A 27,727-nucleotide genomic window follows, 5' to 3' on the forward strand; every position below is an offset into this window, starting at 1 on the left:
AGATAGAAATTCGTACGTGGACTTTCAAACAGTTTAAAAATAACGATATTCCTACTCCAAATTTTCAACCGTTTCACAAGAAAAATCGTTGTTTTCAAATAGGCATAGGAAGGAATCATTCTGTTTTTTCGATAAAAATTGGCTAATTTTCTGGCTAATACGAAAGAACTATATGGAATGTTCAGTATTAAAAAAATACTAAAAAAATTTTAATTGATGTCATGAGTCATTTGAGGTTATTTATCTATCCATGATAATCGATCTATCAAAGTAGCCTATAATTACCATTATTCATAATATTCTGCGAATAGCAGTAATAACAGAGAGTTTCCAAAATTTCTCTAGCATCTTTTTATTAAGTGTAGAAGAATCTGTCACTTATTTGAATTGAAGTTAGTCACCTGGCAACTATCAGATTTTTATACAGTTGTACACATATCTTGACGACTACTGGTGGTTAGTAACCTATTGTAAGAGTTTATGTTCTCCAATGAACATATTTGCATTAACGGCAAATTTCTAGTGTTTATTTTGTATTGCATCCATTCTGATTAACGATAAAAAACTTTCTTTGTTTCTATATAACATTTTTCAGGAGAATAAAACCTATTTACTTCTTATTTAACTCATTCAGGGGAAAAACTTGAGCAATAGAGCCTCTACTTGTCTTTAATATATCAAAACCTCCAGTTAATTTGATGTTTTATATTGTAGCGCCTATTTAAGTAGAAGTAAATAAAGAATGGTTGAACTCAATACATTCTTATGAAATGTGGATTTCATAGATGTCTAGACATTTTTTTCTTTGCGACTCTAGGAAACTGACATGTACTGCATACCATTAATCTACATAAAAATTGTAATTTCAAACTAATCCTCTGCACCTCTTCGAGAATTACTGAATCATCATCAAATCCCTCTTTGATTAATTTATTTGCAGTAATTTCGGTTCTCTGCTAGGACTAAGACATTATTATTTCATTATAAATTGGAGAAAGAATGAAATATGATTTATATCTTCACATGTTTTGTAGCAATATATATAATGAATCAAATCGATTAAGATAGATAAATAATGCGAAAAATATATTTTTAATTATCAGCCAGCATACCACTATCTTGATTGTTTAGAATTAATTAAGATAGTTTTTTCACTACAAAAATATGTGTTTATCAATGGTTGAAAATATTTTCAATTAAATATACCAATGATAAAAGATATACAAAATAATATATGAATCGCATAATATAAAACATTCGTAAATAATGTTGTGATATTTTAAGTATAAATTTTGTAGACATTCACACTTGTTAACGACTCAAGAAAACTTAAATGCATATTTTAATCACATATTTGACCAGTTTGACTTTAAACGAAAAGTTATTTTTAGATCTAAATGCAGTGAGCGATTTAATTGATTAAAATCCATTTTAGCACATATTAATAATCTAGTAGTAACTAATTTGAGTTGGAATTCTGGACTTGCTATTCATTCTGCTACCTACTAAAATTACACCAACACTCACAATTACACAACACACTGACTGACGCGCATTTTGATAACCAAATTATCGTGTTTTTTTCTATTGAAGTATTTCTTAATTTGATAAATATTTTTCCTCAATATCAAAGCTATTTTGTGCACAATGTAAAGCTTGAAAGCTAACACTATATCTGGTAATATGAAGATAAAACAAAATAAATGATGACGCAGGCTTATATTTTTAACAGTCACTGTGAAATGTTTTGGCAATTGAAAATTACTATCAACTCAAATAATCATCTTATGTTAGAAATATCTTTCTCATTTATTTTTCCTCTCATTCAAATGTTCAATTCATAATCATTCTAGTTTGTTCATTTGATTTATCAGTAGATATAATTATTGGTAGTGAATTTGCTTCATAACCTTATCTGGAATAGGTTTATTCGCTTCATTTCGCATAATTTATTTCTTTCAATAAATAAGTTCAATAATACCTTTGAAGATGAATAGACTTCAGAGCAGAAAACGAGCATTAATAAAAGACATCAATGGTCAAAATTTGGGGCAAGGGAAAAAAGAAGATGAAAGATCGAACAATTCCAGCAGTTTGGCAACAAACACATGAGTAGCATTGGGATTTATATTCCACAACGTATTTTGGTGTTGGTGTGAAAGTTAAATTCGGGATCGAAAAATCTTGATTTTAGTCACAAGATGCTTTGTTGCCTTTTTGTTTTTAAAATGTTTCCTTCCAATAAAGCTGAATACTGCTTCTCTATTTATAAATGTTTTATGATTGGCGAGACAATAAACATTTTAGTTGGACCAGCAGCAGCAGCACTTTAGTGTGTTCTTGTATACCCTGTTATTACTCGTATTTTCCTATCGACTTTTATGTTTATTATTATTCTGTTACATATAAATATATCGTCGTCGTTGCACATTGTATTAGTATTACACATTTGCACCGAAGGGCAGCATCTTTTAGGTATTAGTAATTGAATAGAATATTTAAAGTATATAACACATCTTAATTGATTGCTAACATCAATATGAAATCTCTATTTGTTATTGAGGCTAATTGGTTTCTAATATTCATGCTCACATACAGACTATTCCTCTATTCCGTCATTTTTTGATATACTACTTGCAGATATCACAAAATTCCTCAAATACAGATTTTTTTCCGACCTACAAGCTTTTTAATATAGATAATGTTGAACATAATGTCATATGTAGATTCCCTGATATCGAATTATTCAGATTCATAAATGAGCAGTAATATAAAAACTGTTGCACGTACTAAATTGGTTTTATTAATAGTATTAAATTGAAACGTGTAACTGTGTGTGTTAGTAACAGTTCCAAACTTTTTTTGCATATAAATGGCATAATTTATAGCCAGAATGAATACACATTTTGCCTATAATTAGAAATTTGAGAATATTGGTCCAAATATTGTTAATGTTGATGCAGAAATATGTCGAACCTGGAAATTATTTTGCAAATTCGAAATACTATCTGTCATAACGCTTTGTGGTCTAGGTTACTTTTTTAACAAAATTAAACACTAGATAATTCAAAAAATCTTCTGGGAATTATATATTTAAATACCGGAAAACTTTTTTAGGGACTTCATTCAATACATTCACAATAAATACAATTGGACAACCTAAACTATTGAAAGAGTTAACTAAATTCACTGATTGAAATAAATGAATTAATTATTTCTTATTTCGCAGACTCCTTTTTATGCTAAAATAAATATTGATAACATTTTTAACATGTTAACATGTATCGTTTACTTCTTTTTACGTTATAATCACTTTATTTCGCTTGAATTTTTCTGGATGTAACTTACTGCTGAACACATTTTTTATATTTAATATTTAATCGAATCAAAAACAAAGAAGTTGAACAAAACTATTCTAAATCTAAAACTATAAACTGGAAAATAATTCTTATAAGAATGAAATTAATTAAGGAAATAATTGATGTCACTATGTCCAAAGCGTAGTGTTTTTCTGTTGAATATTGAGCCGTGGGCTTTTTGTTACAATGGGCTATATTATTGGTGCAAAAACAAAAAAAATACTTAATTGGAAATATGCACTGCACTATTCTAGGCTGTGTCCATGTTTATGAAGTGTTTAATTGCTATTGTGTTATTACCACCATTTATTAGAGGTTGGATACAAGATATCTGGAAACTGATCCAACTTAATGCCTGGCACCCCTGGATTTATAGTTGAAAGTAAGTTGTTCGTAATTTAGATCTAGGGTAGAAGTATAGATATTGAAATTTGACATTCCACAGACTATTTTTATACATTGAAAATCTTCTGAAATACACTTCACTAGTTTTTGGTGTTTCCCAGGTTAAATGTTGACTTTGGTAAAGATGAGTTTATATCTTCACATCGTGAGGTGCTTCTTAGGTTCAAAATAAATTCACAGGTATGGATATAAACTTCTTAATATAAAATATAATGTTGTAATTTCTGGAATAGCCTCGAAGGAAAGTTGTGATTGAGGATTAGTTAATAAAAACGAGTTCATAATATCAGAATCCAAGATAGCAAATTTCACATAAGTCAAAAAATGTTTCATATCTCGCAAAATTGAGATAATCAATATTTACAATTTCATTGAAAATTTGATTTATAACGTCTTCAATAAGTAATTTTTCCTATAAACTCCTTTGTTGACAATTGATGTTATTTATTCTATTTTTGAAGTAAATATTTTGTCATCTGAATAATAACAGTCATATTAAAAATTTTGTACTAGCAGCCAGTGAAATTTGTGAGTTAAATTTAATTGCTGATATTTTCGATTTATCTGTAGGTTGTCTATTAAATTCCCTTCTCTTTCACCATCTAAGGTATCTATATTACCTGAATTACTCAAAGATTTAGCTCAGCTCATTGATTAGCCCTCTTTTGTAGCCTTGTAATGAATTGGAATAATGTAAGATGAATCTACTTTGTCTAAAGTAAATTATATATTTAAGTAATTAGAGATATCCCACAAATAATTATGACATCCAATTATAGCATATAAATCGTGAGCTTCGAAGTTCAATTTACTGATCTCATATAATAGAAACATAATATGTTTCTATTAGGTGTGTTTATATATATATATATATATATATATATATATATATATATATATATATATATATATATATATATATATATATATATATATTATATAATGTTTCAAAATTAGTTTTTTGAATAATTCTTAAAAGATAGATAGAAATTGACGTTTCGACTAATTTTAAGTCTTTATCAATATTTTGAATTTTTTGAAAATTATTAAAAAAAACTAATTTTGAAACCGAAGAGACCTAAAATCAAGAACATTCAGAAACATTAACATATCAAAAGGTCTAAGAAATAAAAAATTAGTCATAGACCCGTGTGTATCCTTTGTGGGTGTCGGGTGTGTGTGTCTTTTTATTCATGTACAATTTTTTCCCACTCTTTCCTTTTTCTAGCGTACTAGCCTCATTCCATGATATTTTTTTCTCCTAAAAGTAAGTACTTTCAGCTGCTTGAATTTTGCTTTTGAGTGAGTCTGTAAGTACGCAGCTTTCGCTACCATGTATAAGTACAGCTCAGAATATTGATTTATACACGTTAATTCGGCTATTTTCTGTTATTTCTTTCTTCCCAAAAAATTTTTGTTCAACGCATAATAAAGTCTGATTGAGGCGCTGATTCTTTCATTCATAACCTTCTTGACTTCCACAGCTCTGTATGTCCATGCCTAAATTTTTGAAACTCTTCACTTATTCCAGTTGTATTCCATATATTTTAATTTTAAGGTCGTGTAGTATAATTTGGTCGAATTATATCCGCCAGTACAATAATGTTGTGCTGGGGTCTTTTATAGAGAAAAAAGTGGCATATGATCCGTTATAATTTAAAAATTACGCTCGTAGAGGTACGGCTAAAAATATTTGGTTGTCCATATGGTATATAACATTTCCTCTTCAATTAAATTGTAATCTCTTTCGTAATCGTTGGATATGAGTCAGGCAAACGCAACTAGTCAATCTTTACCAATGGGACCTTGGGAGAAGACCGCGTCCAACGGCAAATCATTAGCGTCAGTTGAATGTTTTACGAAATCTGTGTACTGGTTCAATTATTGGAATACTTCTACATATTTCTGAGTTATGGTGAATTTCTACACATTTTTTAGAAGCTTGGTGAAAGGTTTACTCATCTTGCGAAATTATTTACAATACTCAAGTAAACCAAGGAATCCGAGCTGAGAGAAAATGTTTATAAGGTAGTATTACTTTTATGTCAATCACCACAAGTTCAGAGCTGAAAAATAAAACTCAAGTGTCTCTAGATTATTATGGCACCCTCTTATGGTTGTTTTCTCATTCATTTCTTTTGTGTCAAACAAACCACAAGTCGTGCATCAAGTAAATATTTTTATATGTTTTTTTATAATCAATTATAAGATGTGAAGTGGGAGTTTGTACTCATAGAAGTTGCTTTTAGGAATAATGTATTGAGGTTTAGTATAAATACATTTCCTGGAGCAGACTGTCGAAAAACGTCGCTAAAAATTTTGAATAAAACCTTTTTTTTCTGATTACTGATCTATTGTTATATTTATTATTATTATAACTATTTGAAATTCTATTTGTATTTTGTTTGTTAAATTTGTTTTTAGAGTTATTTGGTCTTTAAAACTTTCTTACAATTCTTACAATTGGGAGTCCAAAGAAAACGGTTTCGTAAAGCTAACTAATTACACAAATTTCTTTAAAGGTTTACGAAGCTGTGGTTATATCATGAATATAAACACAACTAAAAAACAAACTTCAAACATTTAAGATCCTAGCGTTTCCTATTAATTTACTCACGACTGATTGAGGATAATAAATATTATGACAGTTATTTGGTTTATTAGTATCGTATAGAGTGATAACAAGGCTTTTACAAACTTCTAAAAGTACATTAAAATCATTTGGGTTACCGACGAATGAGGGAACGGAGTTTAAGTTTTTAGGGTTGGAGGGTACAGCTCAACTAGTATACAAATTATTCAAAAAATTTAATTGATTTGATATTGTTGTAGTATTATATTATATAAGGCTCCAAATTTCGGTGCCTCGTTGATCTATCTGAGCGCGCTACACGATGGATAGTTGTTTTTTTACCAAAAGAAACCAACAACACAACATTTTCAGGGCCGGTACAAGAATTTGTTATGTTCCATATACGGTTAAGCGTATATGATAGAATCTACGTTGGATACGTATACTCTCGAATATGCTACTGACCACATCAATTAATTAATGAGGACATTGAATTTCATTTTTGGAAATTTGATTATTTGTAAATAGAATTATTGAAATTTAGTTTCTGAATTATCTAGTTTAGTGATTAAAAAATGACATAATAATAAACTTTGAAGAAATGTTTAAATTTGTCTATTATGGTGATAATACATTTGAAGACTACTTGTTAAACAGGCGATTGATTAATCATAATCTTAGAAAAGAACTCTTGTATAGGTCTATACAAAGCATTTCAACAAATAACTGCATGCAAATAGGACGAATGAGTGCCAAATTTGTTCCTAGACTATTGATTGCTAAAATAAATAATATGTATCACGGAACACAAAACACGACAAACCCAGATTTCTAAATTATGAAATAGCTACACCAAAAAGGCCCGTCATGCAGAGCCGAACATCAAGCTCATGATAATACTGAATTTAATATCACACCTCTTTCTTTATTTTCAATATAATAATCAGCTTATTTTTTAATAACAATTCGTCTCACTGAATTGAGCTGTTGTATGGCTCAAGTAATCCAGACTTAAACGAGCGGAAAACTATATCTAGGCTGAAATGAATCCACAACCAATTTTTTTTTTACTGTAATATGTCCAAAATTGAATTCCACATGTAGGGTAATTTTCTAAAATTCATGTAACATTCTCCTTCAAGACTATTATTTTTACAGTAAATTCAAAACATATATAAATCCAGCTATTTCTCTAATGATGACAGAAATTCAATATTGTTAAGTGAATTAATCTTTCTGATATTTTAGATAATATATCCATAAGTATGAAAGCAATTAATAATTGGTGCAGAATGATACAACGCATAGGTTTGAATTTATCTGTCAATATTTTCTTCGTCGTGTTTACACGAGAACTTTCGAAATGAACATAAACAAACTGTATACTCGAAGGAAACTTTGAAGCACATAAAATATATTACAAAGAACGATTCAATTGAGCATGTCGTTATTAAATGTGTTGAAACTGTAGTGTTTCGAATTACTTAGTTGAAATTAGTAATGATTATCAAACTTCAGAAGCAATTAACTATTATAGGTACTGGTATTAGACGACTGCGGATATAGTGTTATGTAAAAAACGAAACTTATTCTATGAAAAAAAAGCTTATAATTTCAGTGTAATAAACGTGGTACTTATAAATAAACACAAGTTTACATATCATTTTAGAATTACTAATATTTCATTTTAACAGCGAATAACTTTTGAGAATGGAGTATTCGAATACTCTAGCCGATTTTACTTGAATACTTGTCTCCGTCTAGTTTTGTATATCTGTTTTGAAGTAGAAAATTTCAAAATTTATTCTGTATCACCCACTGACACTTTAAAGGTAGGAATGAAACTGTCACTAAAGAGTATGCATTGGAAGATCAAAAGTCAGTAATGTACATAATGGATTGATTCACCTGATGCCGGTCTGCAAATCTGGAGTCGGCGAAATAAATCATTTCCGTTACCCACATTAGAAATTAACTCATTTCTTAAATAATAAAGTAAAGTTGTTGAAAAACACACTAAAATGCTACACAAACACCTTCAGCCTACAACTTTCTCTTCTAAAATTGTTTCGGTCCTGATTTGACGCAATTATAATGGAAAAATATGCACCGTCAAAGCAAATTACCCGATATCATAATCGTGAGTAATAAGACGCATTATATCATCATATTATGTTACAGAATAATAATTTTGGAAAAAATTATAGCTTAGTAGTACGTAAATTGTTAATATAGGGTATCACAAATAAGAACCGACAAAGAGCAGAGGTGCATAGAGTAGCTCAAACTCTGGCTAGTAATGCGATTACACAATTTTTCCCTGTAGCGAACTACAAGAGAATAAACTTCTCTGTCCTTAACAGATAAAATATTTTGTAAAATCAAAAAATGATCGATCGAGGAATTATTACATGAGGGTGTTCATCTGAATACTCATGACAGACATATCTTGGTGTATAATAGTTTATTGTACAGATGATCTTGATATGCCACTCTGTGTAGATAAAGTTCTAGTGCTAATACGCCTTTGATCTTCAATGGTATCCTACTGCTACTTTACAAAAACCTAATAACAATAACATATCCACACAATAAGAATTTTCCAGTCATTTGAAAAAATTATGAAAATTTAATTACAGAAAAAATTGAATTTCAAATTGTTACATTTAATGTATAAATCATAAATGAAAACATGATTTTAGTTATTCCACTTTTCCTTGAAAATGACAAAGTTTTATAAAAAATTTATGGTGTATATAAAAGTTCTAGAAATAAATTATCCGTGTGATGAATATAAAATTCTTAAACTAACAGATAAAAAGTTTTTAATTTCACATTTCACATTAACATTCTCATATAATGTACCAAATTTTGTATTGCTAAGTTAAACGAAATTGTTTCTTTTCGAAATTTTGGACCTTAGTATACCCCCAATCATCATATTTCCTTTATATGTGTAATCAAGAGTATTTGGATAAAATATATTTAAAGAAATTCTTATTCAATGAAAGTTATTATTTTACTGACCAATGAGATTTCTTTTAAGAAATAAAAATTTTCGGTTATTGAGAAAATATGTTAAATTTACTTACATTCAACGTCTACGATGATTCGTTTGCTAACAGACGGAGGAACCCCATTTGTGGCTATGCAAAGATAGGCACCCATTTCTGTACGGCTGATGCGGGTGAGATTTAGTTGGTCTCCTTCGTACACGTTCACTGAAACAAAATTGATTTCTCTATTCTATTTGCTAGATTTCTCTTTGTATAATTTAACTCTAATTCAGAAGCTAGAGAGTCAACAAAATCTTGAGTTGTCATAAACGTATATCACAAAGTACGGTAAAGGAATTAAATCTGAATATTTTTTATAACGTAACACAATAAGTGTATTGAATTAAGGTTCATATTAAAGTGATTCAAGAACACGTGATAATATGCCATAGTGCTTGGAATAAAACAATAGACATAAATACTTTACGCTATTTTTTGTAGTACCTATACTTCAAAATCATAAATATTGATTTTCTCACTTCCAAAATAGTTTTTGTGATCACAGCTAAAAAAATTTAGTCTAAGAAAATCGAAATCGTATAAAGAAAAGAATACTACAAGTTTATCAACATGATGAACTTGTTATATTAATCATATGTAAAAATATGCATTCATATAGTATGAATAACGTAGCCAAAAGGCAAATTTATCAAATGAAAATGATTTACGTTAAGTTAATCATTGATGCAGCGAACATTGAGTAATAATTATTCAAGGGGTAGTCATTTTTTCCTCCAAAATTTGATTCCAAGCATAGTTTTCTTGTGGTGTTGATCATGTTCTTCGCAAATTACAATTTATCTTAAATTAGACAATACCAAAAGGTACGCAAGGCGATAGATCAAATCCAACGACTAATAGTATTCCAATCGACAGATGTGGAGACTGGTTACGTTGAACGTGTATCATTAGGGTAAGTGTAACCTCACTGAGTTGAATTGTTAGCCGTGTTAACGTGGAAAGCAATTTTGAAAACTTCACACAAGTGTGGTATATACACCATACGTTATGCGACTAAGTATATTAATATAAATATTCTGGTTGTTTTGTGCAAAAACCATGTATAATGTATAATGTATTGGATATTACTATTTAGGTATATAAAAACATTGGAACAATATTTGAAAATCTGGTTTGGTAAATTCTAAAAACTATTTTTGACTTCTGACCCATTTTTTTATATATCAGTACTATGCACATTGTTACTACTCAATTTTTTAGTCTAACAAAGTCGTAACATCTACTTTTCATTTTAGTACTTGGTTCTTCTCATTTCCTGTTCAATACCAACATGTTCTAAATTATTGTGATGACTGAATGTTTGAATCTGGTATTGAAGGCGGTTTTTCCAAATTAGGATGGATCACCTGAAGGAGAAGCTGCTGTAGAAATCGTGTGCTTAACAATGCTTCAGTATAACCGATATTGTTATTATAAGCAAATGAAAGCTGGAGAGATAATTGAAGGTCAACTTTTTGTTACAGAATAATTTCCATCGAGTTGACCTACTGCATCAGTGCCCTATTATAGTCATATAAGTATCATATATTAATTTAGGCTCTACTGCCAGGGTCAGGCATTGTAGAAAAGAAAAGCACACATTTATCAATCTTCCGCACATATGATCACATTATTGTGTTAGTTTATGCAGCTTGTCGTCATGCCATGGCGCATGAGACCATCATTTTTTCATAATTTTAGAAATGGTGAAGGATTAGCTCATTTCATATCACTGAGACGTCATTATATTTATCTTTTAGTTGTCATAATGGCTGATCTGTCATATTTCTTGGTTTTGTCACTCTATCGCTAAAAATATATTTTTACAAATTTAGAGTGCTCAATACAATAATGAAACAAAATTTGATTCATGTGAAATTTGTAAGTAGAAAATGGAAAGCAGACGAAATTCGGTTTGTGAAATACTTAATAAAGCAGTTAAAGACATGCGGTGCTGCGGGAGTTATCACTAATATTCTAATATTGGTGTACAAAATGGGTCGGCCGCTTAATTAAGGGTTAAATAACTGTGAGTATAAATATACAATAATGAAGATGGTTGAATGTATAAGTGTAACTTTTCAAACAGTTCACTCATTTTATTTGAGGTCACAAATTTCTTACTACTGTCAGGTCATTTATTGTGAATTAACATTTACAATAGCCTTCGATTCGTTGATCTCATGGAGACTTTAGATCTCACGTGTTTTTAAAAGTTCGATTCATACATCCTGCAGCATAACATAAATGAGTAACTAATATAACAATTATCTTTTTTCTTTCAAACTTGAAATAAGAACTATAATAGTACTAGGAGAACTGCCATGTCTTTAGGTAACAACTCTTATTTAAACACATATTTGATTTGATGTTTGTCCGTTTAGAATGTTTTATTGGAATAGAGTCTTAAGAATTTTGGAGATATTTAAGTATTAAAATACTTCTTTTATCTAAATCGAGAAATTGTAATTAACTTTTTGTGGATATATTAATGAATATTAAGATATATATAAAGCCTTTCATTTTTTGTTAGATATACTTTGAATTATGTTCACCCTTAGAGAAAAAATAGTTTATATTTTAAGTAATAGAAGGATTATTCAAATTACCATGACTAACGCCTCGACAGTGGAGGTTTAAGCTCAACAAATAATGAGCGCTGTTTATTCATAGTAATGTAGGTAATATACCTTTAGTTTAAGCGTCACTAATATATGACATTTTGTAACGTCTTTATTCAAAATTTTTTACGACGAATTTTGATGCTAATGGCAACAATAGTAAAAATTCTTGAATTTCCTCCCCGAGCAGATAGAAAAATAAGACTGTTTAAATGTACAAAAAACAGGGTAAAATCTATAGTTTCAGTGTTTCATACTATTGATATTTTAATTCATATATGAGGAAAATTGATTCAGATATTTTATTTCTAAATATTTTTTAATTTTCCTATTCCTATTCATAAATTTAAATTCATCTCACTTTTTGCAATATAACAGCAGATTTGTATGTATGAAAGATACTTAATTATTGCATGCCTATAAAATATGAAGCTTCAAACACATTGGACAAAATCTATTGAAGTTATGTATTAGATATTCTATTTCTTTTGGAATTACCTAAGAAAAGATAAAGATTTGTATAAATTTCTCTTTCTTTAGATCCATTAATGCTAATAAAACACAACTGACTGAGAAACAGTTTTCTTATGATATACCTCTGGTAAATATTATTACGACATTATCCCTAGTAAATGTGTTAAACCCAAGTTGAAGACGAACATACGTGGAATTAGGCGTAGTTATTGGTTTCCTTTGTCGCACAACGAGAAACATATTTAAGAAAAATTATTCCCATTTCTATGTAATCAATATGTGTGTATCTAACCCATCCTTTCATTTTTCAAATAATCTACACATCCATTTTATTTAAAGAGAAATTTTCATACTTTCATTACCATAAAAATGAATTTCAACTACTATAAACGTAATTCTCTTCAAAGTAATCAAGAATTTTCTCCATTTTGCAATTTATTGTTTAATTGAATATGACCGACATAAGTACTTTGTAATCTTAAGTATTGAAAATCGTCTGTGATTTATCTGAGTACTGTAGTTATTCTGTATATATTTCTATGACCAAATATATGAATTTAATTCGTTGATAGATCAGTTATATTCTGTAGAGAGAAAAATCAAATTGATCAAACTAATGGCAATTTGTAAGCATGATCGTTTTTGTAGCAGACAACCATATATTATTCATTGCACTACTTTACATTTTAACATTTTCATAATTAAGTGCGAACATAAAAATTTCCTATAAAGTTTCTACAAGCAATGTACTCAGGTTTTAAGTATACCTATAAACCTTACGATTCATGAGAAAGGTGCAATTTTTTATAGCAGTGCATAACGTATTCCGCTTTACACAGTAACTTTTACTACGGAATAAATGCTTAAAGCTGGAAAGAAAACACTTGAATAATCTTGTATTTTAACGAACATGGTGAAGCGATACAGTACGATTCTAGCTATTTGTCGCAGAATTTATATAATAAGCATTCTGAGAAATGACGATATATGCAGGGTATAACAAAATGGTAGGTCATAAAATATCTCTGTGCACATTATAATTACATTACAATGATTATTGAGGTACCAATAATTAGATTCCTTTTGAATAATATCCACACATAATTGCTTTCTGGAAAGATGAGTTTTCATGAGATATGGTTTTATCTTTGTAGGGTATGCTACACATATCCATTCAGTTATTGTCAGTAGTACTCAGAAGTGATAGGGAAGGCTCTAAATTTTCTGGTATGCAAATTTTCATTGAAATAAGTTAGATTGAATCCACATTTTTTGTTCCATAATATGGGATATGATTTATGGTCTACTTTTTTGTTACATCTTTCTAATCATGATGTGAAACTAAGAGTTGATAAAAACTCATACATCAAATGACCGCAAACCAATATGAACATATATCAAACATTCATGTGAAACTGAAATCAATTCTTGAGAAAGTTAACAAAAGGTTGATTTTCCTGTGATATACAGTTGTTATTTCGGTGGAGTAGGAGCAAATAAATCGTACGTAAGGATAAATTTATTCAATTGAATAATCACTTTATTCACTAAATGATCGATTGTGGAGGACACTCCACCCATGATGTAAAGACTACAAGGTGTGTTCTTCCCAAGGGCTCATTTTCGACTCGTTCTGCGAATCTCTGTGGGAGCGAATTCTCATTGGCTGCTTCCCAGCTGGTACGCAATAGCACACCTTGTATTCTTTACATCATGTACTCAATTCAAATGTTTCAAATTGGCGCGTCGTTTTGCGAGCGAACTCTCATTGGCTGCTTCCCAGCTGGTGCGCTATAGCACATCTTGTAGTCTTTACATCATGACTCCTTCATAATTCAGCTTTCCTCGGCTGATTGACAAACAAATATTTAATGATGTATATATTTCTAATTATTTGTAGCAGACATTCCAAGTACGTTCGATATAAATACAGCACATGTACATTTTTTGATTTGATAAGATGCAAGACAATTAAATAACCCAAGTTATATAAGTTTTTGGAGAAATATTTGAAACGAAAAAAAATGGGAGGAAAATACGGTATATTAAGTATAATCAGTAAAAAGACGCTTGGAAGGTGTAGAAAACAGACAGAAAAAAACGATTTGGCTGAATACGTAGTGACAAAAGTTCGATTTGGCGTGTTAAGGCTGTTGATGAATTGTCCTGACAACAATAATTACATTTCGTTCACGTTAGTGTTAGTGATTTCAGTTTTAAGAAATGTCTAAGTAGACTCTGTTCCATTTTTTTCTGAGTGCCTTCTGTAGCATTGCGGCAAAATTATGACAAAAACATATACTAATTGATATTAAAGAAATAAAATGTTTATTAAAAGAAGTGTTAATGATAATTTTTTGAGTAGTGTAATTTATTTTTTCTGTTTGTGCCACGTTGCTTGAAATTTTTAATCTAAATTGATTATTGATTGATCATATTCAAATATTCTTCACATATTATTGAAAAGACCGATTGTGTAAAATTGATTATTTCAATTCTTTATATGTCAATGTTAATACAAGCAAAAGTTTCGTTATTAAAGAGACTTTGTAGTGCGAAATAAAAGAGCAGCATCTTTTGCCACTTTATCTGCATAACTGATAGAGCGCAAAGAAAGACGATTTTGCGCTTGCTCGCAATCCACAACCCCAGTGCTAGATTAGCTATTGCAATATTTAACAGGCGAGTGGGGTTGTGAGCCATACAACCCTGACTCGACAAAAGCAGAGACACCTGATATCACTCCTTTCTCCTTCTAACACAGACACCAGTGGTCTTATAAAAAATTGCACGATCCAGAAGTTGACAACTTAGATATTTTTACGCAAACACCAAACTAAATTATTTTCTTTTCTCTGCGAAGTTTTGTATACAGTATTTCGTTTGTTGGACTACAATTTTTATCTCGGAAGAAAATAATTCTTTTCATTTGTCTTGTACGTCATGACACGGTTATTTCGTATGAAACGAAACAGAACTTCACAAGGTGCATCTCACATTCGTCATGCTCACTTCAAACGTATACATATTAGTTTAAATTGAAAATGTACTTTCTTAAAAATTCCTATTTTCGACTTCTTGCTTATTTTAATATTTAGAAACTCATTTTTCCAGTGGAATCTTTCTGAATTTTAATTATGTCGAATAATACTTAAGTTAAAACTTTATTCATTTTGAAATCAATATATAGTGGAAATATGATTCTTTGGACTCATTTCAATTCATTCAACATATATATCGGTTTGTAGGAGTAGACAAAATGTGAAACGCTTTTTCTCATAGGATCAATCATTGTTGTCAAATGTACAACTAATTTTTTATGAATCAATTGATAATTCTTTTCTGTATCTTCTATAGACTCAAACACAAAATTAATGTGAAATAATGTCTGGTTAATGTACCTAATCAATAGTTTCAAGTAATATGAATTGATTTGATGCGTGTTATGTTCAGTATTATCTATTACCTCTTAGATACTCTTGGTTGTTCCGAAGACAAAATTCCAGTTTCACTTCAGAATCCAATTATCTTTTAATTCCTTGTTAAAATAATTAACAATCATGAATATTTTTATCCATTAAATAAAGAAATCAATAATAACCATCCCAGGTTTCAGTCTTTTTATACATGTATACGTCTACGTATATCCATCACAAACTCATTTATCTTACATAACTGTGTTATTTCAAAAGGATCAAACTTTCAGTATACAGCTACGCTTTTAAATTATTGACAGCCAATGTCAAGTACTTGTTACTGATGCATATTATTATGGAGCCTCATATGAAATTAAAATTAAACTATATTTCATTTGTGTATCTGGTCAACCGCTTTCATCATCATGTAATGGATAATATGTGTGACATGTGTTTTATAATAACAACAGTCTTTTTCTCTGGAAAAATTGTCATACAAGCCTATGCATTGATAGTCATTTCACATTTTTTTAGAACTAATCTACAAAAGTAGGAGCATTTCAATTCCTTGCAATTTTGTTGAAGTTTGGCTCATCTGCCTTTCGACGAATGTTTCAGCAAATTACAAGCTTCTCTGACTGATGTTTCTTTCAATGAGCAAGTTATCAATTTCAGTCTCTGGCAAGCGTCCAACCAAGCTATCCAACTAAGCTACAGGTCTGTTTGACGGATGAGCGATTCTTCGGAAATTGACACTTTTGCTAATAAATATATTGTTAGTTACCGTCGTGTTTCTAATGTCATTTGTGTAAATTTCATATAAATCTCACAGATAGGCTGGTTTTGATTATCATATAAAGTAAATTGTTTTTAGGTTATTGAATAAGTAGGGAGAAAAAAGCTACACGAGTGTTAATTAATTTATTCGTGAGATAGTTGATGAAGAAATATTTCACCCAAACTGTTATGAAACTTTTGCTAAATGTTTCAGCAAAACTCTCTCGAATAAGAAATTCAAACAATTGATATGTTATGGCAAATGGAAACAAAAATTCAGTCAAAATAATAGACTTCATTTGAGTGACGTGCTGACATAAATCTAGTACCATTTGTTGGCCAAAAATTTTGTCAACAGTGTTTTATGATTCCACACGTTTAATATTAATTTCTGATTTTTTCACTTATTTTGATGACGAACGTAAGGAAAACTACCGCAGTTGTTGAAATAAGGAGTTTTATTCTATCACGACTCTTCGTCCGCTATTGTTGAAGAAAAATAAGCCGAATTTCTTAACAATATGTTGCCTCATCCGCTAGATTAACCTGATATGGTTGCCCCTTTTTGTTCCAAAATTCAAAAAAATTATATTTTACCATATATGAGCAAATATTTATTTTTATTTTTTGGTTCACCCTATGTCGAATTTACCTATCGTGTTAAATATTATCTGAGTATCATTTGTGGGTAGTAGAAGAAAACTGCGAAAATGTTTTGGTATTATGCGTCAAATTGATTAATGATGTGGAAAGAGGAAGATCAACCTGGTAGTGGTCAACAATTGATGCTTCCTTCGACTGTAGATCACTGCTTTCAATAGAGCTTGTATGTTTGAAATGCAGAATAACTTAATATCATTGATATTGAAAGGCATATGCAGAGGAAAGTTGGAGTAACGGTTAGGAAAGTTTTTGCTTTGGATAGCTTATAACCACGTGATATAATATGACAGAGATGCATTATGTTGATGATGTCCTAAAAACCACTTAATTGCGTCCTCAAATTCTTCATCAGCAAGACAATGCACTTCAGATCATCATCATCATCAAGCCTTTCAATCCGTGGATTATGGCTATCGCTTATAGCGCTTTAAAATCCTTTTTTGAGGTGGATTACTCCTCGTTTTTTAGTTTTGTTTTCTTTATATTTTATAGTTTGTCTTGGCTGCTTTTGTTATTATTTTCCATTTCTTTCGGTTCCGGCATTTATACTATCTGCTAACCAGTAAAAGGAACATCTGAAAATAGAGTATTTCTGAGAACAAACAACTCATTATTAATACTTACCCCTTGCAGTTGTCACTCATTTAATCATTTTTTAAGATTCTTCGTGTAAGATCGGTATGCTAGCAATATTTTAATTTCAATTCAAATAATAATAACAAAAGCTATTCCAATTTTTTGTTTCACTTTTTCCTTATGATTAACCAATAAATATTTAATTTTCTATTCTATACCTGGCAACACAACACAAATGCTTACTATATAGAGGATATTTTTGTGGTAGACTACGGCATCAGCCTTTTAAACCTCACGTTAATAGTATACATTATAGTGGTTAATTTTGAGCGATTTGGTCATTTCAGGTTTCGAATAATCAAGTTTTATTGAGATATACTTAAATGTGATCATTCTATTTTGAAATAAAAAAACCAAATTAACTATGAATCCGTATTATGTATATTTATAAATCATAACAAATTAGATATTTTCCCACCAATCTCTATTCCAAACCAAGTCGATAAATGTGAATGTTCAGAAGTGAACGTAGTCTTTAATAACGTATCTTCTCCATTTTATCAAAGTCGCAAGAGAAAGCTCTTGCATAGGATACATTTATCCGATCCACATTCTTTGAATAACGCTTTATTATGGAGATTCTCTAGTAATCTTATGGGATGGTGGTGTTTATTACGCCAGTTAAGACAGCTTGTTAGCTCAAAAAATCGCTGTCTTATTCTCAGAAAAATCACTCCGTAGATAATCTGAAAATTTGAATTGAAGTGAAAAATTGCTTACGAATATACAAAGCTCCCACCATAAAAATTTCTTCATTCCTTATATAGGAGCAGAATGTGTTTCTGAATATGAATGTTTGTTGAATATAACACAATTTCTTCTGTCACAACTGTTTTCTAGTTTTCCATACTCATTCTAACTTTAGACATCATCTGTCATTGAATTTATTTATATTCTACCACTAAAAGGCATATTACATTAGACAGATACAAAACTAATATTTATTTGCTATTCAAAATTAGTTCAGTCTTCATTCCTTATTAGAATTAGAATTAGAATGAAGTCTATAATCAGATCATTCAATATTTTCAGGAAAATTAAGTCTTTGCTTATCGCATTTTGTGCTTTTGTAATTCTTTCGTATTTAGCTTATATTGCCTTTTATACAAAGTTCATAGCACCAATATATTTGTCATGTTAAGAATAAGATTGATTCAATTGAGAAAAAACGTTATAGATACAGCGTTAAACTCTATTAATATCACACAAAATTAAAATATATTGTATTTTACAGGACAATATGATTAAACAATTTTCAAAATATATCTTATCTCAAAATTTCATCCTCAGTATCTCCACTTTATCAATATAATAATTCAACTTTCTATTTTTCTCCATTCACATATCTGTGAAAAAGTATGCCATTCTCCCTTTTCATGGATTAGCTTCTTATTAACAGATTATATGACCACTATTTGATGTCCTTATAGTGCTTCCTCATCGATCCCCATTCCAAAAATTTCAAGTAATTTTAGTAAAACACATTTCGTGTGCGTATACTATACTGCAAACAAACATTTTTTTTAGGCATAAGAGACACGATAAAAATGTGCGGTTTAAATACGAAAACTAATGGAGTTTTAGTAAATGGTTGAAAAATACAAAACAAATTTCAAAACTTTAAGCTAAAATCACACACTTTTATTACTAACACACACTTATTATTTTGGTCAAAACGAGGACAATGTTTTCCTTAACGGTCAATGTATTACTCATAATTGGCGCTTACGCAGCTTTTATGGGTTAAATCCAAAGTTCTATTAAGAAAAAACACTTAAGCCATTTCAATGCAACTAAAACCTCAAGTTTAGCGTTTAGGCTTGAATGCGTGAGATTATCATATAACGATTTATCATCCATCGCTTACTATTTATTTGACTTATTATTATAGAATTTGAAAATATTCTGAGTAGAACTAACTTAAGTTTTTTATTTGAAAATAATAAATTTTTCCGATTAAATGAAACTTGTCCTGTGTATTTAAATAAAGGATAGAAATAGTGAGATATCAAATTTCCAGAAAATCATTGAAGAAAAGCAGTACAAGTAAATTAATACGGATTGCGGTTAGCTTTAAATAAAATGGGGGTCTGAAGTTGAGAGGTTTTCTATTTAGACTATTAAATTATAACATATTTTTTAGATACCTTTATAGATACCTTTAGAAGTTATGTATCCAATGGTATCAAGAAGTTGATATAAGTTTGCGACTTAAGCCGACGATATAAAAAAACATTTATAAGCGAAAGTTGTTGAAAGAATGATTTTTCATAAGGTTAGGTCTTAAATTTAGAATCAGCTCTATTATCTCCTAATATGGCTGTTTCTATGAACGGTACAGTGAAATATTTTTTTATACAAACCTGATCATTAGCAAATAAAAGCCGTAGTGTCGATATTATGCTAGTATTTCATGCAGGCAATTGTTTAGTTTTATGTGCTGTAATAATAATAATAAACCTCAAATTAAATTCATTATTATATATTACTTTTACCTTTGTTAATTACAATGCTGTGTATGCTATGTTTTCACTGAAAGTAACAATCATATTTTAAAACACTAAATCATTTTTGCTGCAAGTGGCAAATGAAATTGCCTGAACAATAATTAATCCCAATTTACGAGTAAAATTAATAACAGTACTGAACCTGAGATAGCAATAATAATGTTGATGAAAGTGAGTTTATGGCAAATTACATTGTGTACAATGTAAATGAACTATCTGTGTATTTATTGGGCTCAATCAATAGTGGAATATGAATATACAATTTTCGTGCTACTTATTGAACTCCATTATTTAGAGGCAATCAAGTTTCCTATTAAACTAATGACTGGAAGGTATTTCTACAGTAAACAAACTATATATTGATTCCAAATTCTGTGAACGTTAAATTGCACTCATCATATTAGCTATTGGTAATTAGTATTTTATGTAATGAAGTTTCATGGTAAGTATGAAAAGACTTAATGGCATATGATCGCAGTCATTATGTTACAGACGGCTTATGAAAAATAGACCATATATAAAAGGACTAGTCCGTATAGAAAAGGACTGAGGATATTAATTCTAAACGGCTATAGTATTTTGAAATCAATCCTTGTTTTGTTCCCAAGCGGTAAAACCCATCTTCTGTGGCTTCCAGTACTACAGCTAAAACCTAACTTATCCTAATCTAACCTAACCTTTAAACAATTACACTTTTTACTACACACCTCACATTTAAAATTTTGCGCACGTTTCAATAACACATTTATCTTCCCTATATATAAAGTAAACTAAAATTGACATGTAATTCAGTAAGTTTTGTTGTCAATTAGTTCGTTTTTAACCCATTAGCGCTATTAGTTTCGTCCATTCAATTTTCTCAAAGTGGTACTACTTCTCAGTTATTTAAAATTGACACAATGTAATATCTTTGTGTAATTAAAAACCTTGCAGTAATTAAGTTTTTAGCATGGAAGAGGTAGCATCAAAACAAATCGTCGATTGATTGTTATGAAAATATAATCTCGTTCAATTCGAACAGAACAAAGGATGGATGCTGTATTTAAAAGTTGTCAAATTAGTCCTTAGGACGTGAGGGACGTTCAGTCTATCAAGAATAAAATTAATAAGAAATACAGGCTATAATCATGTCATTGGGTAGAGTGGGCAATATTTTAGCTAAAGCACGGAAAGTTTTGTGGAAATTAGTGCTGCATTAGTTAACAACGGAACAATAACACACTCGTATGCAACGTATGGAACATATAGAACATACTACCAAACCATTTGGATGTGGATGTGGATGAGAATTTGGACTGTAACATGAATACTTCACAGTCGAATTGAGATCCAGGAGTCGAGTAAGGTAGTAGTATCATTTTCTGATATATCAAACTATTTCACTAATCTTTTAGATCAACTATCAGCTAAAATTAGTGAAAGACCTAGTTCACATAAGACAGAAACAATTTTGCAAATAAGAGAACGCACCGCTTACAAAACCAGCGCAAAAATTGGTGAACTTACATCTTATTCGTCGGATTTTGCCCCCCTGTGTTCTTGCTATTCTCACATCATAGAAACTTTATTCGATAAAAGCGATATCCATTGAACGAAAAAGCAATAGCTGCCGGAGAAATGTATTTCCATGTAATTTCAGAACCAGAATAATTTTTGAGCCTACTTATGTTGAATACCTTCATCTCTCTAATATATCTCTAATGATATCAAGCATACCGAAGTCAAACATGATGAAAATTTTTCCATTTATGTCATCATTACAATCTATTTTATACAAAACAATGTTCCACATTAATGACAAAACAATGACACAAAGAACCAATTCCTCATAGTTCACTCCATGGTATCTCATACTCCACTTCAACAGTATTAAACTGTATCAAATCAGGAACGAATATATTTCTTGAGAATACATATATCAGTTTAAATAAACTTGCTTCTTCTGGAAGTTGATTAATAGTAAATTAGTATTAATTTCTTAAAATTATTATCAATTTATCCATTTAAAAAAATATTGGTGGTTTACCTTTAGTTTTCACAATTTTCTCCAATCAACTATTAGTTTCACGTTTTTACCACAATTGTAATAAAATAAATGCAGGTTTGGGTTTACAACTTAAATTTAAAACCGTCTTGTATAATAAATCCTTGCCCTTTTCCAAAAGCTACATAAATTTCAAAAGCAAAAGCAGAAAATAAATTTCATCGAAGGTTTCACCTTTTGTATCAGACACTATATGTAATTTTACACACTTAATGGTGATATACGCCAGGCTTCATGTAACATTCATTATTATATTAGAATTTCACGAGACACTAGCGTAACCGTATCTGAGCAATATTTTCTAGAAATTTATGCTGTACTTTTGAAGATTTTTAGTTTATTTTTCACTGAAAATTATTTGACATTTTAGTACAACGTGCTTTTTGGCTATAATTTGGTTTGTGGTGCAATTTTATTAAGTTTTATTAAAAACAAGATTATGAGGTATCATTCAATAATCTTTCACCTAAAAGCAAGTGGTTACAAAAAAAATTTTTTTACTAATGAATGGAATGAAGAATATGATTTCAGTTTCAAGCTGCCAATGATAATAATAATTACAAATCATCCCCTAAGGGACTTAAAGGGTGTAGCTATCCTGAGGCACCCTAGTAAGGGAAGTAAACCCTTCAACAAAACCGGTATCGAAGGTGTGATGTGACAGTTCCAATGGATTAGTGGCTATACAATATTGAGTTGTGAACGGTAACCTTCCGAAAAATAGGAGCCCTTCGATCGTAATTAGACTTCTAGTCGTATCCAGGCTCTGCTACTAGGGAAGTTTTATTTCCTTCGCTATTCGTGGGGATAGGGATGAATGAAAATGTGAACACAAAAAAGAAATTGAAATCTCAAATAGATTCCCCTCTGATGGAGGGACTCTTTAACTAAAGCATCTTGAGGGAAAACTGCGGGGCCCCCTACCGCTACACTATAAGACACCTCAACATGGTTGGAAAAGAAAAACGAGGCGGCACAGCAATTGGCTGTACGCGACAGGATAACCAGTGTGTCGAGCGCAGGAAGTGTATTCAATGGTTTCTCTACTATTATCGATAGTAAGACACATTGAAAAAAAGAAAGGACTTGAATGTATCAGAGTTATTACAGCACATATATAGGATGGTAACAACAATGGCTGGGACAGTGACAAAACAAAAAAATACTAATATGACGATCACAAACGGAGTAAAGATGTTTTTCGAAGCAGCCGCACAAAAAGAGACAGAGACTACAGAACAGGAGACGCTATGATAAAAGGAGAACGAGGCACCATCGGAACTACCCTGGAGTACTCGTAAAAGAGACCTCCAAGAGTAGATCCCTGGACAACAGTAAGAGAAAAGATGAGATGCAATAGGTCACATAACTATATATTAGATTATACGGAGGTGAACCTCCGAAAGATCCGCCTCCCAAATATCGAGGAACTGCTGTTCTGGTTAAACAAGGGTCTGACAAGACGTACTCGGACATAATCCGGACGACAGAGACGTACAACTGTAGGCACAACGAAGAATGAAGTGCAGCTAACGACTCTTAGGAGGACCAGAAACGGATTCTGCGTCTTAAAAATACGGACGAGGGAAGAGACGATTTCCAATGCGCGGTTAAGCATGTCGTTTGTGACGCTGGCAATGTCAGGACTGTAACTCCCAAAATGGACAGATGTTGAAATCGTGAAATACGTCAAACATGCATTGAAACAGGTAACAGGACGAGACGGGGACTGTAAGATCCATATATTCGGTCCAAACCGCGACGAACAATACATGGCGGTATGTGAATTTGAGCCAAGGGAAGCCAAGGCTATTGCGAGTGAGACGTGTTGAGATCGGATGGGTAAGCTCCCGTATCCGAGAGCGACTGACCATAACAAAGTGCCACAAGTGCCTGGGAATAGAGCACGTCAAGGCAGACTGTAACCAAAGAAAAAGCTGTAGAAAATGCGGCGAAAAAGGACATCACGCAACGGATTGTAAGAACGAGGTAATCTGTCCCCTGTGCGCCAAGGCCAGGCATGGCGACGCGGCGCACCCTGCGGGTTCTGAAAGGCGTGCAGTTTCCCGAGATGCGCTGGAGAAACGCAAGAGACAGGCGGGACGATCATCTAAATAATTCAAAGAAACTTGAACCGAAGTATGATCTCAGAAGACTGCTAGCGGTATCTGGGCTACGACCGGTACTGTCACTGACAGTTTACACCCAATCCCCAATTATTCCGCAGATGACTTCGAAAGAAAAGCTGAATTCTGCTGAGCGAACTGGCCGATGAAGGGAAGAAAAATTTACAGATGGGACAAAGGAGTAAATAGAACCACAGTACTGGTGGACAGACGAAATAGCTGAGTTGCGTAGAGTTTCTCTGACAAACCAACGACAAGCTACGAGGACAAGAAAAACACCCGAAAGGGAAAATCTACAAGCTACCTACTAACGTTACACGAAAGAGCAAAACGTGATGTTGGAAGAAGCTTTGTTAAGAGGTGAACAAGGATTCCTGGGGAATCGTATATAAAATAGTTTTTGGTATACTGGAGAATCTATCCTCACTAGACCTTAAAGATGCCCAAACGACAGGACAGATCGTTAACGTACTTTTCCCGACACTGCAACTGCCCCCACTTTCACTCTGGAGGAACTCAAACGCGATGAAGTCTGGGTACCTTCAACTGATGGTTAAACTGAGGCCGGAGATTTTCCTCGACCTGTGTAATACGTTTTTAACAACGGGAACCTTCAGCGACATGTAGCAGGTGAGGAGACAAGTTCGTATTCCTAAGGGTAAAGGCGACCCGAATACGCCGACAGGCTACCGACCCCTGAGTTTACTGAATACTGCAGTTAGAGTGCAGTTACCTCCAGAAGGAGGTAGACATGCTTTTAACTCTGCCAAGTGGGTAGACACTCTAGAGGCACTTAAAGACCGCTTCGGGATCTCACACTATTTCACTTAAGTGGTGGAGGATTTTCTGTCCAACAGGCAAGTAATCTACGAGACGACAGAAGAACAGGTGACAACAAAAATTACCTCAGGGGTCGGTCTAGGATTTGCCAATTGCCTATTGACGTGCTCCTCGTTGCTTACGCCTATTACGTGATAGTTGTGATCATCGAACAATCTTCAGAATTAGCGCAGCCTTAATTGAACTAGACAATGAAACGAGGCGAGACGATGTATGACAGATCATGGACGGAAAAAACTGAGCTAATGTTTCTCAAAAAAAAAAAAATAATATAGCCCATTGAGATCGGGACAGACATAATCGCGTCTAGATGCGGAGTAAAGTACTTGAGAGTGACCTTACATACAAGATGTCTTTCTGGCCCCACATACGGAGAGAGACAACTCAAAAGGCTGCCGAGGAAACCGTATCTTTGAGCCGCTTAATGGAAAATATTAACAGACTATGGCCGCAGAAATGAAGGCTGCTGATAGCGCGTCTCACACAAGTATGGGGTGGAGGTCTGGATAGAAGCCCTCAAAATAAATAAATATTGTATAGCGATGACGATTGCACGGAGACAAAGTGCACTGAGAATCGCCAGTTCTTTCCGGACTGTCTATGCACAGGTTGTCCTAGTAGTGGTGAGCTTAATACCCGTGGACCCCCTAGCTTTCCAGCGTGAGAGGATATACAGAAGCAGCTCAGATATAACACGACAGAATGCGGCAATCTTCGACCGCACTAGAACAATACAGACGTGGCAACAACGGTGGGCAGAAGAAAAATCAGGTGAATGGACGTGACGACTAATAAAAGACCTCAAACTATGACCAAAAGGAAGTTCGGAAATATGATTTTCTACTTTACTCATTTCTAACGGGACAAGGCTACTTCAGACGGTATCTCCACACAATGAAGAAAACCGTATTACAAGTACCAGCCGCAGAAGGTACTTGAGAATGACAATTTTAGACTCTACTACAATAGATCCATTATCACCATTAGACAAGTGACCAATAGCAGACCTGACATCGTGGTGGTTCGTAGAAGAGTCAATTCAGTCCTTTTAGTCGATGTAGTAATACCGAACATTCATACCGTTCACAACAAACACCAGAAGAAACTGATATTAAACAGATGTGTCCCAGTTACTGTCAGCAACCGGCATCGTGCCTAATAAAGAGAAACACAGTGTCATAAACGGAAATGCAGACTTCATGAGGGCTATCCAGGATCAAGTTATCAACACTAATAATCAGAAGAAGAATGTGATTAAATATCCGAACGCGCAATCCTGTTAATGCAGAAAGTCTCAGAAAACATAAAAAAGACATATAACAACATATAACATTTGGGTGGGTAAATTCGCATACTAATAATAATAATAATAAATACTATTAAAAATAAAGCTTCTAAACAAACGTTTACTGCCATATTATTACAATGACTGTCTCTGAAGAAGAAAACTTGGTATCGAAGCACGCTTCAAACGGTGTGATTGTGAGTATTGGTATAATGATAGCAGTAAATAGTGTGCTTCGTATAAATATCACTACTTGTTACGAAAATTTCAACTTAAATACTTCTTGCTACTTTGCTACTAGAACTCAAATTTTCGTGTATTCGGGCCTTTGATTTCAGAGAACGGCAACACTGGGAGAGGAAATGTTTCTTGCTTGACTGCCCCTGCCTCATAGTTCGTTAGTGGGGTATGATGAGGCTATCCAATTTTTTTCCCTCCACAGACCTTGATCCAGTTATCCATGAAGTTAAAGTGACATGGATTGTAGTGCTAGAAGCAGAAATCAAACACCCCCCTTTTTTGATACTTAGACGTAGAAATAAACATATATTTAGATAGGTGATCGCTAAACATAACACATAGATAACAAATCACATTCTAACAATTTGTTCTACGATTACAAATAAATTAGATTTTCTGTGAATGTTATTATTAAATTTTTAAGGGGGGTGGAAGCTTCTGGGTGCAACACAACAAGATTCTATTTTAGAAATATTAATGTAACTGTTAATAGTTTGAATTGGAGGTTCTTTCTTATATCATAAATTACTAAGAATAAATTAAGAAATCAAAAACAATGTGGTTATATGATTTTTCCAAATTTACAACAATATTTTTCCGGAAACCTACCACGATAAAATTCAGTCATTCATTAATTGTATAAAAATTTTAAAATTCAGGAGAGTTTTACAATTAATTATTTACTGTCTACAATACATTAATATTT

At 31.8% G+C, this 27,727-nt stretch overlaps 1 protein-coding gene across 1 annotated transcript in view; it reads right to left on the reverse strand.

Moving 5' to 3' along the window:
- LOC130890665 (lachesin) overlaps positions 1-27,727 on the reverse strand; it is a 397,611-nt gene that overhangs the window by 146,048 nt on the left and 223,836 nt on the right. The window contains exon 5 of the mRNA XM_057794881.1: positions 9,429-9,557. Within this exon, the coding sequence (XP_057650864.1) occupies positions 9,429-9,557 (129 nt within the window). The remainder of the gene's footprint in view (positions 1-9,428; positions 9,558-27,727) is intronic.

This window comes from Diorhabda carinulata, chromosome 1, assembly GCF_026250575.1.
Source record: "Diorhabda carinulata isolate Delta chromosome 1, icDioCari1.1, whole genome shotgun sequence".
NCBI classification, from domain to species: Eukaryota; Metazoa; Arthropoda; class Insecta; order Coleoptera; family Chrysomelidae; genus Diorhabda; species Diorhabda carinulata.